This window comes from Thalassophryne amazonica, chromosome 13 (assembly GCF_902500255.1).
Source record: "Thalassophryne amazonica chromosome 13, fThaAma1.1, whole genome shotgun sequence".
NCBI classification, from domain to species: domain Eukaryota; kingdom Metazoa; phylum Chordata; class Actinopteri; order Batrachoidiformes; family Batrachoididae; genus Thalassophryne; species Thalassophryne amazonica.
The window spans coordinates 4,204,016-4,217,745 of record NC_047115.1 but is presented as its reverse complement, the minus strand read 5'-3'; the positions used below and the strand labels follow the sequence as shown (position 1 = coordinate 4,217,745).

The 13,730-nt window shown below is 43.9% G+C and overlaps 1 protein-coding gene across 7 annotated transcripts in view; it reads left to right on the top strand.

Moving 5' to 3' along the window:
* ubr2 (ubiquitin protein ligase E3 component n-recognin 2) overlaps positions 1-13,730 on the top strand; it is a 256,169-nt gene that overhangs the window by 209,265 nt on the left and 33,174 nt on the right. For 6 of the 7 annotated variants that reach the window (XM_034185748.1, XM_034185745.1, XM_034185746.1 and 3 more), the window contains exons 26-34: positions 1,671-1,773; positions 1,856-1,965; positions 2,471-2,551; positions 2,852-3,036; positions 3,115-3,323; positions 3,405-3,498; positions 3,631-3,792; positions 3,914-4,004; positions 4,087-4,145. In XM_034185748.1, the coding sequence (XP_034041639.1) occupies positions 1,671-1,773; positions 1,856-1,965; positions 2,471-2,551; positions 2,852-3,036; positions 3,115-3,323; positions 3,405-3,498; positions 3,631-3,792; positions 3,914-4,004; positions 4,087-4,145 (1,094 nt within the window). Of the gene's footprint in view, positions 1-1,670; positions 1,774-1,855; positions 1,966-2,470; positions 2,552-2,851; positions 3,037-3,114; positions 3,324-3,404; positions 3,499-3,630; positions 3,793-3,913; positions 4,005-4,084; positions 4,146-13,730 lie in introns of all 7 variants that reach the window. The other variant, XM_034185743.1, reaches the window with a different exon arrangement.

The following is a 13,730-nucleotide window of genomic DNA, read 5'->3' as shown; positions in this document are numbered from 1 at the left end:
AACCACCTGTACAGGAAGGACAGAGCAGCCTGGACTTCCTGAGGAGGTTGTGGTCATTTAACATCTGCAGGAAACTCCTGTGGATGTTCTACCAATCCATAGTAGCCAGCATCATCTTTTACAGCGTGGTGCGCTGGGGGGGGGACACATCCAGGCTGGACAAACTGATCAGGTGGGCTGGCTCTGTGGTTGGTATGAAGCTGGACTCTCTGGTGACGGTGGCAGAGAAGAGAACACTGGACAAACTGCTGGACATTATGGATGATGTCAGTCAGCCTCTGCACACCGTCATCAGCAACCAGAGGAGCCTCTTCAGCCACAAACTGCTGCTTCCCAAGTACAGGACCAACAGACTGAGAAACTCTTTTGTCCCTCATGTCCATCAACTCCTCACTCAGGGGGAGGAGGAGGAACAGGAAGACAGAGGACGGGAAGGAGAGGAACAGTAGTAGCCAGTAAACCAGGATTGATCAGTATGTCTGCTATTTATATTAGGGCTGAAACGATTAGTAAATCGAATAATTCAATTACAAAAAATGTTTGAGGCAAATTCTGTGCCTCCAAGCTCCATTTACGTTGTAGTACATATGTTAGGCCTGTGTGTGGCGCTGTAACATCCCCAGATAAAACCAGAAGACGATTCGAGCATGCGCATAAACTGTGTAAGAGCTAATCAATGTAGCACCAAAAGCTACATCTTTCCAACACGACACATGGAGTAAAATGAAGCCTTTTAAGGGAAAGAGGGTCCACGCTGAACATCTGAAACAGACTGACTGCACATTTAAAGGGAAGCAGTGTGTTTGTGTATTTTAAAAACACACTGTGTTGTCCGCTCGGCCGGGTCCCCACAGTTAAAGTTTGCTGTTTGCCCGACGGCCGGCTGCTGTGTCTCTCTGCCCGGTGTGAGGGCCTCCACACCGGGCAGAGAGACAGCTCCGTCTCCAGACACACTGACAGTCTCTGGAAGAAGTCCACTCATTCTTCTGTGTTTTGCTCAGACTGTTACTGAGTGTTTCAGTTTTTAATTGTTGCTTTTTAGGCAACACACGACACTTCACAAACACGGTAACTTAAATAAAATAATCATAAAAAACTGAGTGTGAGGCTGCATGTTCAACCTCCAGCTGAAATGCATCTACTGAATTGCAGAGAAAGAGGATTAAAAAAAAATCATGCAGGGACCCAGTCCATCAACCTTAAAAAAAAAAACAACAAAAAACCCTGAAAAATGCTTAAATTTTACAAGTTGGGATAAAAAACAAGACACAAAGCTACGTCCCATCACCATTTCAGCAAAAAGTCAAGACTTTTTTGGCGCAGCGACATTGTGCCATTGCTTAGGGAGAGCCCTGGTCTATTGATGTTTAAGAAGACAAAAGTACTTATTATCTGATGGCTCAATTAATCGCCAGAATAATCAGTAGAATACTCGATTACTAAAAATAATTGATAGCTGCAGCCCTAATTTAGATTTGCAAATTGTTTCTTTTTTTTTCCCCTTTTGATCTGTGTGCTTCTTACCCTGTGTGCTGCTGGAACCTCATTTTCCCTGAGGGAGTCTTCCTAAGGGATCAGTAAAGTTCTATCTAATCAAATCTAACCTCTGAGAGGTAGCTTTGTTCCTGGTCCCTGATTGGCTGGTTGTTTGATGCTGTGTGTGTCCTCAGGTGTTCCACCTGATGGGTATGGCTCTGCTGGAAGAACAGCAGCAGCTGGAGAATGTCAGTGGAGACGATGACATCACCTTCACCTACACTACCAAGATCACACGTCAGTACACACCTGATTACGTGTGTGTGTGTCAGAGTGTGTGTAGTTTTTCATGTTCCAATCTGTGTGTGTGTGTTCTCAGGTCTAGGAGAAGCTTGTAGTTCATCAGGAAGTCTTCTGGCCCTGCTGGAGAGGCTGCAGGCTGCTCCTCACCTGGAGGTCCATAAAGACATGATCACATGGATCTTCAAGGTACCAGAACATGTGTAACCTGTAGTTTATAGCTGAGCCTTTAAGTCATGGTTATGCTGTCATCAGCACTGCTGATGTGGTCTTGAGCTCCGTCACCAGCTCCTCCAGTGGAGCACATCAGCCTGCATGAACAAATCAGCAACACCTGACATGAGGATGATCTCTCTGAGTGTGGTTCTGACATGTGCTCAGACGTAGAGCTGTTAGTGTGACAGCGGCGTCATCCTGAACAGCTGCTGGATTCATGGCAGGTCGACAGTCAGGTCACGATGATGGAGCACTCTTAAAGATGGACGTCATCACACTTCTGTCTGATGCCTCCACTTTATCGTGCTGAGGTTCTATTGGACCTTCAGAGTGAATCTGTAATTCTTAAATGACTTGAAGGTGTATGTAAACCTTTGTCCACAGCTGTGTGTGTGTGTGTGTGTGTGTGTGTGTGTGTGTGTGTGTGTGTGTGTGTGTGTGTGTGTGTGTGTGTGTGTGTGTGTGTGTGTGTCCGCAGATGGTGGCAAACATCAAAACCATTCGAGAATGTTCAGCCTCAAACTCTGCTGTGACCGTCAGCCGGGACCACGTGGAGGAGGTACGGCGTGCCGACGCAACATTAAAATCACACCGTCTCAAACGTATGACAGTTTCTGCTCTGTGACTCTCCTGGTGGAGAAACACGTCCTCACACGGTGGAATCAGGCTGAACACAACGAGTGAGGACAGGGAAATGTGGGATGAGCTGCTTGGTCTTCCACCACTGGGACCTGGACTCAGATAACCATCAGAAAATGAATGAATGAATGAATCTGATGTTTTTCCCCACATTGTGCAGCTCTACGGTGGTGTTGTATCTTCTGACTTGGAGCTGAGTGCTGGTTCTGACCTCTTGCAGATGGTGAGAGACAAAGACAAGGCTGAGAGGAAGAGAAAGGCGGAAATGGCTCAGCTGAGGAGGGAGAAGATCATGGCTCAGATGTCTGAGATGCAGAGACATTTTATCAATGAGAACAAAGAGCTGTTTGAGGAGAGTCTGGATGATGTGCAGAACTCCTCCTCGTCCACAGCAGGAGACGACAGGTACAGATGTCTGTTGGTGTCTCCAGCCATCGGTGGCGTGATCACATGCTGAAGCGTGTTTGGTCTCTTCTGCCCCAGTCCTCCGGTTTCGGAGCCGTCCTGCATGTCCCGGGTTTGTGTTGGTCCCAGGAGGTCGGGTGGAGGTGAGCGCTGTCAGGTGGTGACGTGCATCCTGTGCCAGGAGGAGCAGGAAGTCAGAGCTTACGGAAGGGCCATGGTACTGGCCACTTTCATCCAGAGGTCAACTGTCCAGTCTAAAAATCGCAGCCGACCCCTTCCTGACCTAGGTGGGTGGAGCCACAGTTTGCAGTGACTGTTGAGTGGTTGTGTTTTTCTGTGTTTATCATGAGGCCTGACTGTGTTTGCAGAACATCACGATCCTCTCTTCATGCACCCTGACCTGGCTCTGGGCATTCACACTGCAAGCTGTGGTCACGTCATGCACTCCACCTGCTGGCAGAGGTACGCTACTGCGTGCAGAACCTCCACACACCTGGTTCTCATTTACACACAAATGTCACGTTCCAGCAGAGCAAACGGTGTCCCGAGGACGTGAAGCGGCAGAACTCTGAGCCCGCTCCTCTCACCCTGCAGGTATTTTGAGGCAGTGCAGCAGAAGGAGCAGCGGCGTCAGCAACGTCTGCGAGGTCACACGAGCTACAGCGTGGAGAACGGAGAGTTTCTGTGTCCGCTGTGTGAATGTCTAAGTAACAGCGTCATACCGCTGCTGCCTGCCGCACACGCCACTGACAGCAGGCACGCGCGCACACACACACACACACACACACACACACACACACACACACACACACAGCCGTGCAACACGTCTGCTTCTACAAACACACTCGTTCATCAGTCCTCTCCAACCCCCCCCCAGTGTCAGTCATCCCAGTCTGGAGGCGTGGCTGAAGGTGACCAGCCAGCAGATGGCAGCGCTGCACTCTACACACAGGAAGCACTCTAATGGTAAGTCACTGCCACCTGTCAGTCATTTAGAGGGCGGGGCCTCAGTCACTACACTTACCTCTACATTTGTTGTGCATTTCAGAAGCAGCAGAGGGGGCGGAGCCTCTTGGTCCTGAAGGATTCCAAGTTGACTTCACTCCACTGTGAGTCCATCTGAGCATTGGTTCTGTGTTGATGTCAAACAGCAGCAGTGCTGCTCAGACAGTGTTTGTGCATGAAGTCACCTGACAAAGTATCGTTTTAAGGCATCAAAAGAATTTTCTTTGGCACTGCTGTAATCTTACTTATCAGCCTTTAAATAGGGGATTCACGATCAGTTTGTATTGTCTCAAAAAAATTAGTAAGTTCTCCTGAGGGGTCAATTTTCAAAAGAACAGACGGCCTTGAACTACTGACGGCAGCGACAGTTGTCGTCATACAGAGCATCCAGAGAGTATTCACAGCGCTCCACTTATTCCACATTTTATGTCACTGCCTTATTCCAAAATGGAGTAAACTCATTTTTTCACTCAAAAGTCTACTCACACCAACACCCCATGATAACATAAAAAATGTTTTTTAGAAATTTTTGCAAATTTCTTAAAAATAAAAAACTAAGAAATCACATGTCCATAAGTATTCGCAGCCTTTGCTCAGTACTTTGTTGATACACCTTTGGCAGCAATTACAGCCTCAAGTCTTCCTGAATATGATGCCACAAGCTTGGTGCACCTATCTTTGGGCAGTTTGTTCCATTCCTCTTTGCAGCACCTCTCAAGCTCCATCATGTTGGATGGGGAGCGTCGGTGTACAGACATTTTCAGATCTCTCCAGAGATGTTCAGTCAGATTCTGGACTCTGGCTGGGCCACTCAAGGACATTCACAGAGTTGTCCTGAAGACACTCCTTTGATATCTTGGCTGTGTGCTTAGGGTCATTGTCCTGCTGAAAGATGAAGCGTCGCCCCAGTCTGAGGTCCAGAGCGCTCTGGAGCAGGTTTTCATCCAGGATGTCTCTGTACATTGCTGCATTCATCTTTCCCTCAATCCTGACTACAACCCCTGGCAGAAATTATGGAATCACCGGCCTCAGAGGATGTTCATTCAGTTGTTTAATTTTGTAGAAAAAAAGCAGATCACAGACATGACACAAAACTAAAGTCATTTCAAGTGGCAACTTTCTGGCTTTAAGAAACACTATAAGAAATCAAGAAAAAAAGATTGTGGCAGTCAGTAACGGTTACTTTTTTAGACCAAGCAGAGGAAAAACATATGGAATCACTCAATTCTGAGGAAAAAATTATGGAATCACCCTGTAAATTTTCATCCCCAAAACTAACACCTGCATCATATCAGATCTGCTCATTAGTCTGCATCTAAAAAGGAGTGAACACACCTTGGAGAGCTGTTGCACCAAGTGGACTGACATGAATCATGGCTCCAACACGAGAGATGTCAATTGAAACAAAGGAGAGGATTATCAAACTCTTAAAAGAGGGTAAATCATCACGCAATGTTGCAAAAGATGTTGGTTGTTCACAGTCAGCTGTGTCTAAACTCTGGACCAAATACAAACAACATGGGAAGGTTGCTAGTAGACCAAGGAAGACATCAAAGCGTCAAGACAGAAAACTTAAAGCAATATGTCTCAAAAATCGAAAAATGTACAACAAAACAAATGAGGAACGAATGGGAGGAAACTGGAGTCAACGTCTGTGACCGAACTGTAAGAAACCGCCTAAAGGAAATGGGATTTACATACAGAAAAGCTAAACGAAAGGCATCATTAACACCTAAACAGAAAAAAACAAGGTTACAATGGGCTAAGGAAAAGCAATTGTGGACTGTGGATGACTGGATGAAAGTCATATTCAGTGATGAATCTTGAATCTGCATTGGGCAAGGTGATGATGCTGGAACTTTTGTTTGGTGCCTTTCCAATGAGATTTATAAAGATGACTGCCTGAAGAGAACATGTAAATTTCCACAGTCATTGATGATATGTGGCTGCATGTCAGGTAAAGGCACTGGGGAGATGGCTGTCATTACATCATCAATAAATGCACAAGTTTACGTTGATATTTTGGACAATTGAAAGGATGTTTGGGGATGATGAAATCATTTTTCAAGATGATAATGCATCTTGCCATAGAGCAAAAACTGCAAAAACATTCCTTGCAAAAAGACACATAGGGTCAATGTCATGGCATAGGGTCAGTGTCAACGAGCAGATCTGATTTGATGCAGGTGTTAATTTGGGGGATGAAAATTTACAGGGTGATTCCATGATTTTTTCCTCAGAATTGAGTGATTCCATATTTTTTCCCTCTGCTTGGTCTAAAAAAGTAACCGTTACTGACTGCCACAATCTTTTTTTCTTGATTTCTTATAGTGTTTCTTAAAGCCAGAAAGTTGCCATTTGAATTGACTTTAGTTTTGTGTCATGTCTGTGATCTGCTTTTTTTCTACAAAATTAAACAACTGAATGAACATCCTCCGAGGCCGGTGATTCCATAATTTTTGCCAAGGGTTGTAGTCTCCCAGTTCCTGCTACTAAAAAACATCCCCACAGCATGATGCTGCCACCACCATGCTTCACTGTAGGGATGGTGCCTGGTTTCCTCCAAACATGACGCCAAAGAGTTCAATCTTTGTCTCATCAGACCAGAAAATTTTGTTTCTCCAGGTCTGAGAGTCCTTCAGGTGCCTTTTGTCAAACTCCAAGTGGGCTGCAATGTGTCTTTTACTAAGGAGTGGCTTCTGTCTGGACACTCTACCATACAGACCTGATTGGTGGATTGCTGCAGAGATGGTTGTCCTTCTGGAAGGTTCTCCTCTCTCCACAGAGAAATGCTGGACCTCTGACAGAGTGACCATTGGGTTCTTGGTCACCTCCCTGACTAAGGTCTTTCTCCCCCGATTGCTCAGTTTAGACAGGTGTCCAGCTCTAGGAAGAGTCCTGGTGGATCTGAACTTCTTCCATTTACAGATGATGGAGGCCACTGTGCTCATGGGGACCTTCAATGCAGCAGAAATGTTTCTGTACCCTTCCCCAGATTTGTGCCTTGAGACAATCCTGACAATCTGACAATTCCTCAGACAATTCCTTTGACTTCATGCTTGGTTTGTGCTCTGACATAAACTGTGGGACCTTATATGTAGACAGATTAGTGTCTTTCCCAAACATGTCCAGTCAACTGAATTGACCCCAGGTGGACTCCAGTTAAGCTGAAGAAACATCTCAAGGATGATCAGTGGAAACAGGAGGCACCTGAGCTTCATGGCTGTGAATACTTATGGACACATGATTTCTTAGTTGTTTTTTTTTGTTTGTTTGTTTGTTTTTTAATAAATTTGCAAAAAATCAAACAAAAAACATTTTTTCCACATTGTCATTATAGGGTTTTGTGTGTAGAAATTTGAGGAAAAAAATGAATTTCATCCATTTTGGATTAAGGCTGTAACATAATCAAAATGTGGACACGCAACTCATACCCAGCATCGAACGTGCTGCTCTCTTCGCCGGGCTTCTTGCATCCAAGCTACCCGGAGCAAGTGTGTTGGCTTTGCCATTATACAGGGCTCCCTGTATAGGCCATAGTAAACGGCATCTGCTTGGACACACACTACAACAGAGGGAAGAGTGTCAGGTCCGAAGTAGTTATGAGTGCCATAAATCTGGGATGTGAGGAGATGTTCTCACAACTGCACAGTGTGTCCATACACTGGAGAGAGGAGGCCAGGGGCATCAGGAGTAGACATGCGCCGAGAACCGGTTTCACGGGATACCGCAGTATGAAAAAGCCACGGTATCAAAACCACTAATATTTTCCGTTATAGCGTCCCTGCAGTATTCTTTATTTATTTATTTGACAGGGACAATGCAATCATAGTTACAAAACAAAGTTTGCAGCTGATGCCAATCACCCAGAGTATAGCTTCTGCTCATTTTCAACTCCTGTCCCTGGTTGAGCTTTTCCACACTAACAAGACATCATCTAAAATACAAATTAATTTACATGAAAACATTTCATCTATAAATAACAGTTCAAAAGTTCATCACTCACTCATTCATTCACACTCTCACACATGGGTGCAGTTTTGGTTTATTTTAAGCCAAGATTTAAGTTTGGATGAGAGCAATTTAATCTCGCTGATGGACTTCATTTCTGTGGGCAATGAGTTCCAGAGTTTACAGGCTTTATTAAGAAAAGGCCGACTGTCCAAATGATGTTCTACACTTGGGGATTGTAGAGTTGTGGTTTAAGTTGCCTCGTGTTGTCCTGCTGCTGCTTGGTCTCTGCACAACTATAGTAACAAAAAATCATTTGAGAAAGCACAAATTACTGAAACTATCAAAATTTATTAAATTATACTTGAGAATTTGACAGTGGTGAAAACGGATAGGTTTTCTGTTCATAAGTTTCATAGCTTGATTATAAAGTGAGCCAATGCGCTTTGTAGCTAAGGGAGCTGCCTGGGTCCATGCAGTCATGCAGTAGGATATATGTGAAAACATCATTCCATGCATGTACAGCAGGGCTGCCCGGTTTGGAATGTAATATATGATAGGTTTAAAACAATTTAGGTTTTTTTGTATTGTTTTCGATATCTTCTTTATGTGTCCATCAAATTGTAGTTGTGAATCAAGAACTAAACTTAAATATTTAGTTTCTTTTACCCATTGTATGTTATTATTTTGCAAAAGTATTTGAAAATTCTGTTCTAAATTTTGTGTTTTGATGGAAAAACACATGGCAAGTGTTTTAGTGAGATTAGGAACCAATTCATTTTTGAAAAGCCACAGACTAACCTTAGCCATGCATGCAAATAAAACGGCTGCAGCTTGCTCTGGTGTCTTTGCGGGAGCATAAAAAACAGCATCATCCACATAAAGTTGACAGTGGACACCACAACAAATCAAAGGCAGATCATGTATGAAGAGACCAAACAGCAATGGTCCTAGTATGGAGCCCTGAGGTATGCCCATCCAGATGTTTATGAGAGATGACTTTTCGTGGGCAGAGCCTCTTGCTCCTGAAGGTAGCAAGCAGCTGTTCCCGATCCTGATCGGGTTATGAGAATTCTTGACAGGCAAAGTGGAGGCGTGCACCTCTGTCTGCAAACAGGCAGCTAACGTTAGCTAGCTCTGCATCATGGCTGAAGGAGGAGAAGCCTGCACTGAACTTTTTCCTCAGTCTAAAAGGACCAAGTTGGCTTTTTCATTTTATTTTCCACGGAATAGCCCTTCAAACCAAAAATAGTGGCAACAAAGCACCGTAGCTATGGCCTGTGTCGGACGCGGAGCGATTCAAGATACCCGCAAAGGATTACATGGAAGGAGTAAACTTTATCCCATCTTTGAAACCACTGAGAAGTACAAGCAGTGGACCCGACTCGTGCTTGTGGTCAACCAAATTTCTCCCACAAACATGTCAACAAGATGCAAGCCTGAATCCTTGACAGTGTAACAAAATTCCTGTTTACCTGGTTTAGGGCAGAGATTGTAGACACTGGGGACACATTTACAGTGGGGCCAAAAAGTATTTAGTCAGTCTCTGATTGTGCCAGTTCTCCTGCTTAGAAAGATGAGAGAGGCCTGTAATTTTCATCATAGGTACAATTCAACTATGAGAGACAAAATGAGGAAAATAATCCAGGAAATCACATTGTAGGATTTTTAAAGAATTTATTTGTAAATTATTGTGGAAAATAAGTATTTGGTCAATAACAAAAGTTCAACTCAATACTTTGTAACATAATCTTTGTTGGCAATGACAGAGGTCAAATGTTTCCTGTAAGTCTTCACCAGGTTTGCACACACTGTAGCTGGTATTTTGTCCCATTCCTCCATGCAGATCTCCTCTAGAGCAGTGATGTTTTGGGGCTGTCACTGGGCAACATGGACTTTCAACTCCCTCAGCAAATATTCTATGGGGTTGAGGTCGTCTGGAGACTGTCTTGTCCACTCCAGGACCTTGAAATGCTTTTTACGGAGTTCATTCTTCCTTTAACACGGATCAGACACTGGGTGCACATTTAGGGCAGAGATTGTAGACACTGGGGGCACATTTAGGGCAGAGATTGTCAAATGGGGTGGGCAGGGTGCGAGTCATCTCCTGGGATGGCCTTGGTTCTCCTCAGGAAGCAGGATGTAGCGATGGTTTCCGATGGTAAAGGGCAGCTGATGATCTTTTGGGCAGTGTTTATGACCCTCTTTACCGCCTTCCTGTCCTTGGCTCTGGAGCCTGCGTACCACACATCCAGACAGTATGTCAGTATGATCTCCACGAGGAGTAATAGAAGGCCAGCAGCTGCTTTGTGTCCAGGTTGCTCTTCGTGGGGACACACAGGATGTGTAGCCACTGCTGAGCCTTCTTAACCAGAGCCCTGATGTTGGAGGTCCAGGTGTGGTCTCCGGAGATGTGGGTTCCCAGAGACCTGAAGGTGGTTACAGGGGGGTCCTGTCTGTTATTCCTGAAGTCCATAGTGAGTTCTTTTGTCTTATGAACGTTCAGGGTTAGGTTGTTCTCTGAGCACCAGAGCGACAGATTCTCCACCTCAGCCCTGTACGCTGTCTCATCCCCGTCACAGATGAGTCCAACCACTGTGGTATCATCTGCATATTTTTTGTGATGTGGTTGGTTGGGTGAGTTGGAGAGCAGTCGAAGGGGCACAGGGCGTACAGTAGAGGGCATCATGCATCACATCAAGGAAAGGCACCTTGACACTTGCACAGATTTAACCCCTGCACTGCTGTGCAATTCGTTGTTCCAGTGCGTTCAGCTTTGTTTGCTGGATACCGTGTTTTGTGCCGTTGGATGCTGCGTTATATAAAATAATTATTTTGTAGCGTATTAATCATTTGCTCTCAGAACTTGCCTGATGAAACCACCTCTAATCACTCCCAGAATCACAGAGGGATTATCTGCAGCTTTTCTCCTGTGCTTCATGAGGGGCAGTAAACATTAGGAATCATCTCAAAGGTAATTATTTATAATATTTATATTGTAATGGATTGGTAAAACAGTCGCATTTTCTTTCTTTCTGATGAGTTAGATCATGTGTTGTTGGGCAGTATGAACTTCATATCTCCTCTGGAAGACCATGACACATACTGTTCTTTCAGGGTTCTCCCCACAAATCTTTAGTATAGTGGTGCTGTTGGCAATTACTGCCCAAGGCGGTGTGTTGTGAGTATTTTGACTGGTTTTAGATGCATTGAAAGCAAGAATAATAGACAACTAGGACTGCAAGCAGTCGTATACGGGCCCTCGTTCCGCGTGACCGCCTACCCAGGTCAACGCGTCCCCTTGTTACCAGATGTGGGCATGTGCGTACAGGGGCAACTACTCATCACACACTTCAAATTTCAAGCAAATCACACAGTGCATGAAGGAGTTATGACATGTTGATAGTTCATGCACTAGGGGGCGCTCAATGTACAAACAGAGGGGCTGGGTGTGTTCAGGGGCCAACTGTCATCACACGTGAAGTTTCAAGTCGATCAGGCAAAGCATGAAGGAGTTATCATGACTTGATGTTCCATTTCCTCACCACATAAAATTACCTCGGTGGGATCTTAGGCAGAAAATCCCCGACAGTCTGGTGCTGTGACCCGCATGTGGTCTTCAAGTGAAAATTTGGCAAAATCCATGGCGGTCTTACCGAGTCTAATGGTTGATTTGCTGGCGTTGGACTTCTCTGGCCACAACGAAAGTAAGTAGAAAAACCTTTTCTTAAATTTCTGCCAGACTTAAGCTTGTAAAATTGAAGTCCACTGTTAGATGAACACACTGTCATGAGTCTGTAGTCGTCCGGTTGAGACATCCCAAAATCCCTTGTGCGCCAGAGAGTCGCTGCAGTTTAAACAGCTCAGAGAGAACTCACTAAGAGACGACTGCATGAGACCCTGAAAACATGCTAAACTGCTTACGAGTGTGAGCAGTGTGAAACTGAGTAATCCACCCTGTTCAGAACTGAGGTTACCAGCAACGTTGAAACTAAAAGCAAATTAGACCAAGTCAGAGTTTCTAAATCAAAAACTCATAACAAAGTGGAAAAATAAATAACTACCAGGGAAGACAGAGAAAGAGGGAAGACCATAAACAAAAAAAAAAAGAAAAATTCTTGCTGACGTTCAGTCTTGACCTAATAACCTTGTGGGGTAAATAAGTATTTGATCCACTGTCAATTTTGCAGGTTTTCCCACCTACAAAGAATGGAGAGGTCTGTAATTTTTATCGTAGGTTGACTTCAACTGTGAGAGACAGAATCTAAAAAAATGAATTCAGGAAATCACATTGTATGATTTTTATATAATTTGCATTTTATTGCATGAAATAAGTATTTGATCCACTACGAAAAACAGACCTTAATATTTGGTAGAAAATCATTTGTTTGCAGTTCCAGAGGTCAGATGTTTCCTGTAGTTCTTGACCAAGTTTTCACACACTGCAGCAGGGATTTTGGTCCACTCCTCCATACAAATCTACTCCAAATCTTTCAGATTTGGAGTTCCTTATAGAGGGTATAGGCAATCAGTCTGGAACATTCCACATTCTTAACAGGACATTCAGTTACACAGATCAACGCACAGGAGGAACTATACCAATCACTAACACATAATGTAGAGCTCCACGTTGTGTTAGAATTCTGCCATCTCACATGCTCCACACGAAACCACAACTTTCTTCTCTCAGCAAGCAGATTACGTGGATTGGGGATCATTGTTTATTTGGTAATATATTTTACACCGGTGATAAAGAAAAATGTGTTTATCTTTGTACTTGTTTGCTGACGCAGACAGAGAAAGACGTTAGAAAAGTCCCGTTCGCAAAACACACACACAGACCCACCCACGTGGGGTCTGTGGTTTGTCATCAAACACTGAGTGGAGCTGATCGTGTGCCACGTCCACTTAATTAGGTAATGTGACTTTTGACATGAGGGCGCATCATTCGACTCCAGAGGGTTAATAAAAAGAGATGGGGAAAAAATTCTCTGTAGGTAAAATTCCTTACAGGGCAGATTTATGACATTTGAGAGACTCTATAAGCTTCGTACTGCTTATATATTGTTCACATTCAGCCAGATGTCCATGTAAATTCTTTACAATACTCTGCATTTACAATATCTGCTATGACATCATGCAATCTAAATATTATGCATATTAGATGATGACATCATTTAGCGACCTTTAGGACAGCCAGTAGCTGCTTTTCTGACTGAGGAGTTGCCAGCACTGCCTGTTTTAGAAGAAAACATTCTGCGGCTTTGCGAACTCACTGCAACTGTGAGTGAGATGGTTTTTACTTATTTTTGTCTCACCAAAGACATTATCTTTCCTGGAGCAGCTGTTACAACACCATGTAATGAAAGCTAGAGTTTGGCTCACTTGGATGTTATAGCTCATTCACATACACCAGGATTTTCTACAAAAAAAACAAACATCATCATCAAACATCATCACCTCGATCATAAGCTCACAAAATTTAGACTTAGCCAACATTTGACGAAACTGCAGTGACTGGGTTGAAAAGGTGAGCTGCTGTTTACTGTGCAATAACTTTTCACAAACTGTTCACCATGTACAGGCCGTTCATCGATTTTGACTTGCATGAAAAGAACAATAAAGATAACGACATCCTTGTTCACATTAATGTAATCCAACTAAACAGTAGCCATAATGGCCAATTTAATGGTAGCTGATCTAGCTATAGTTAGCTTACTTTTGTGATTTACACTTTT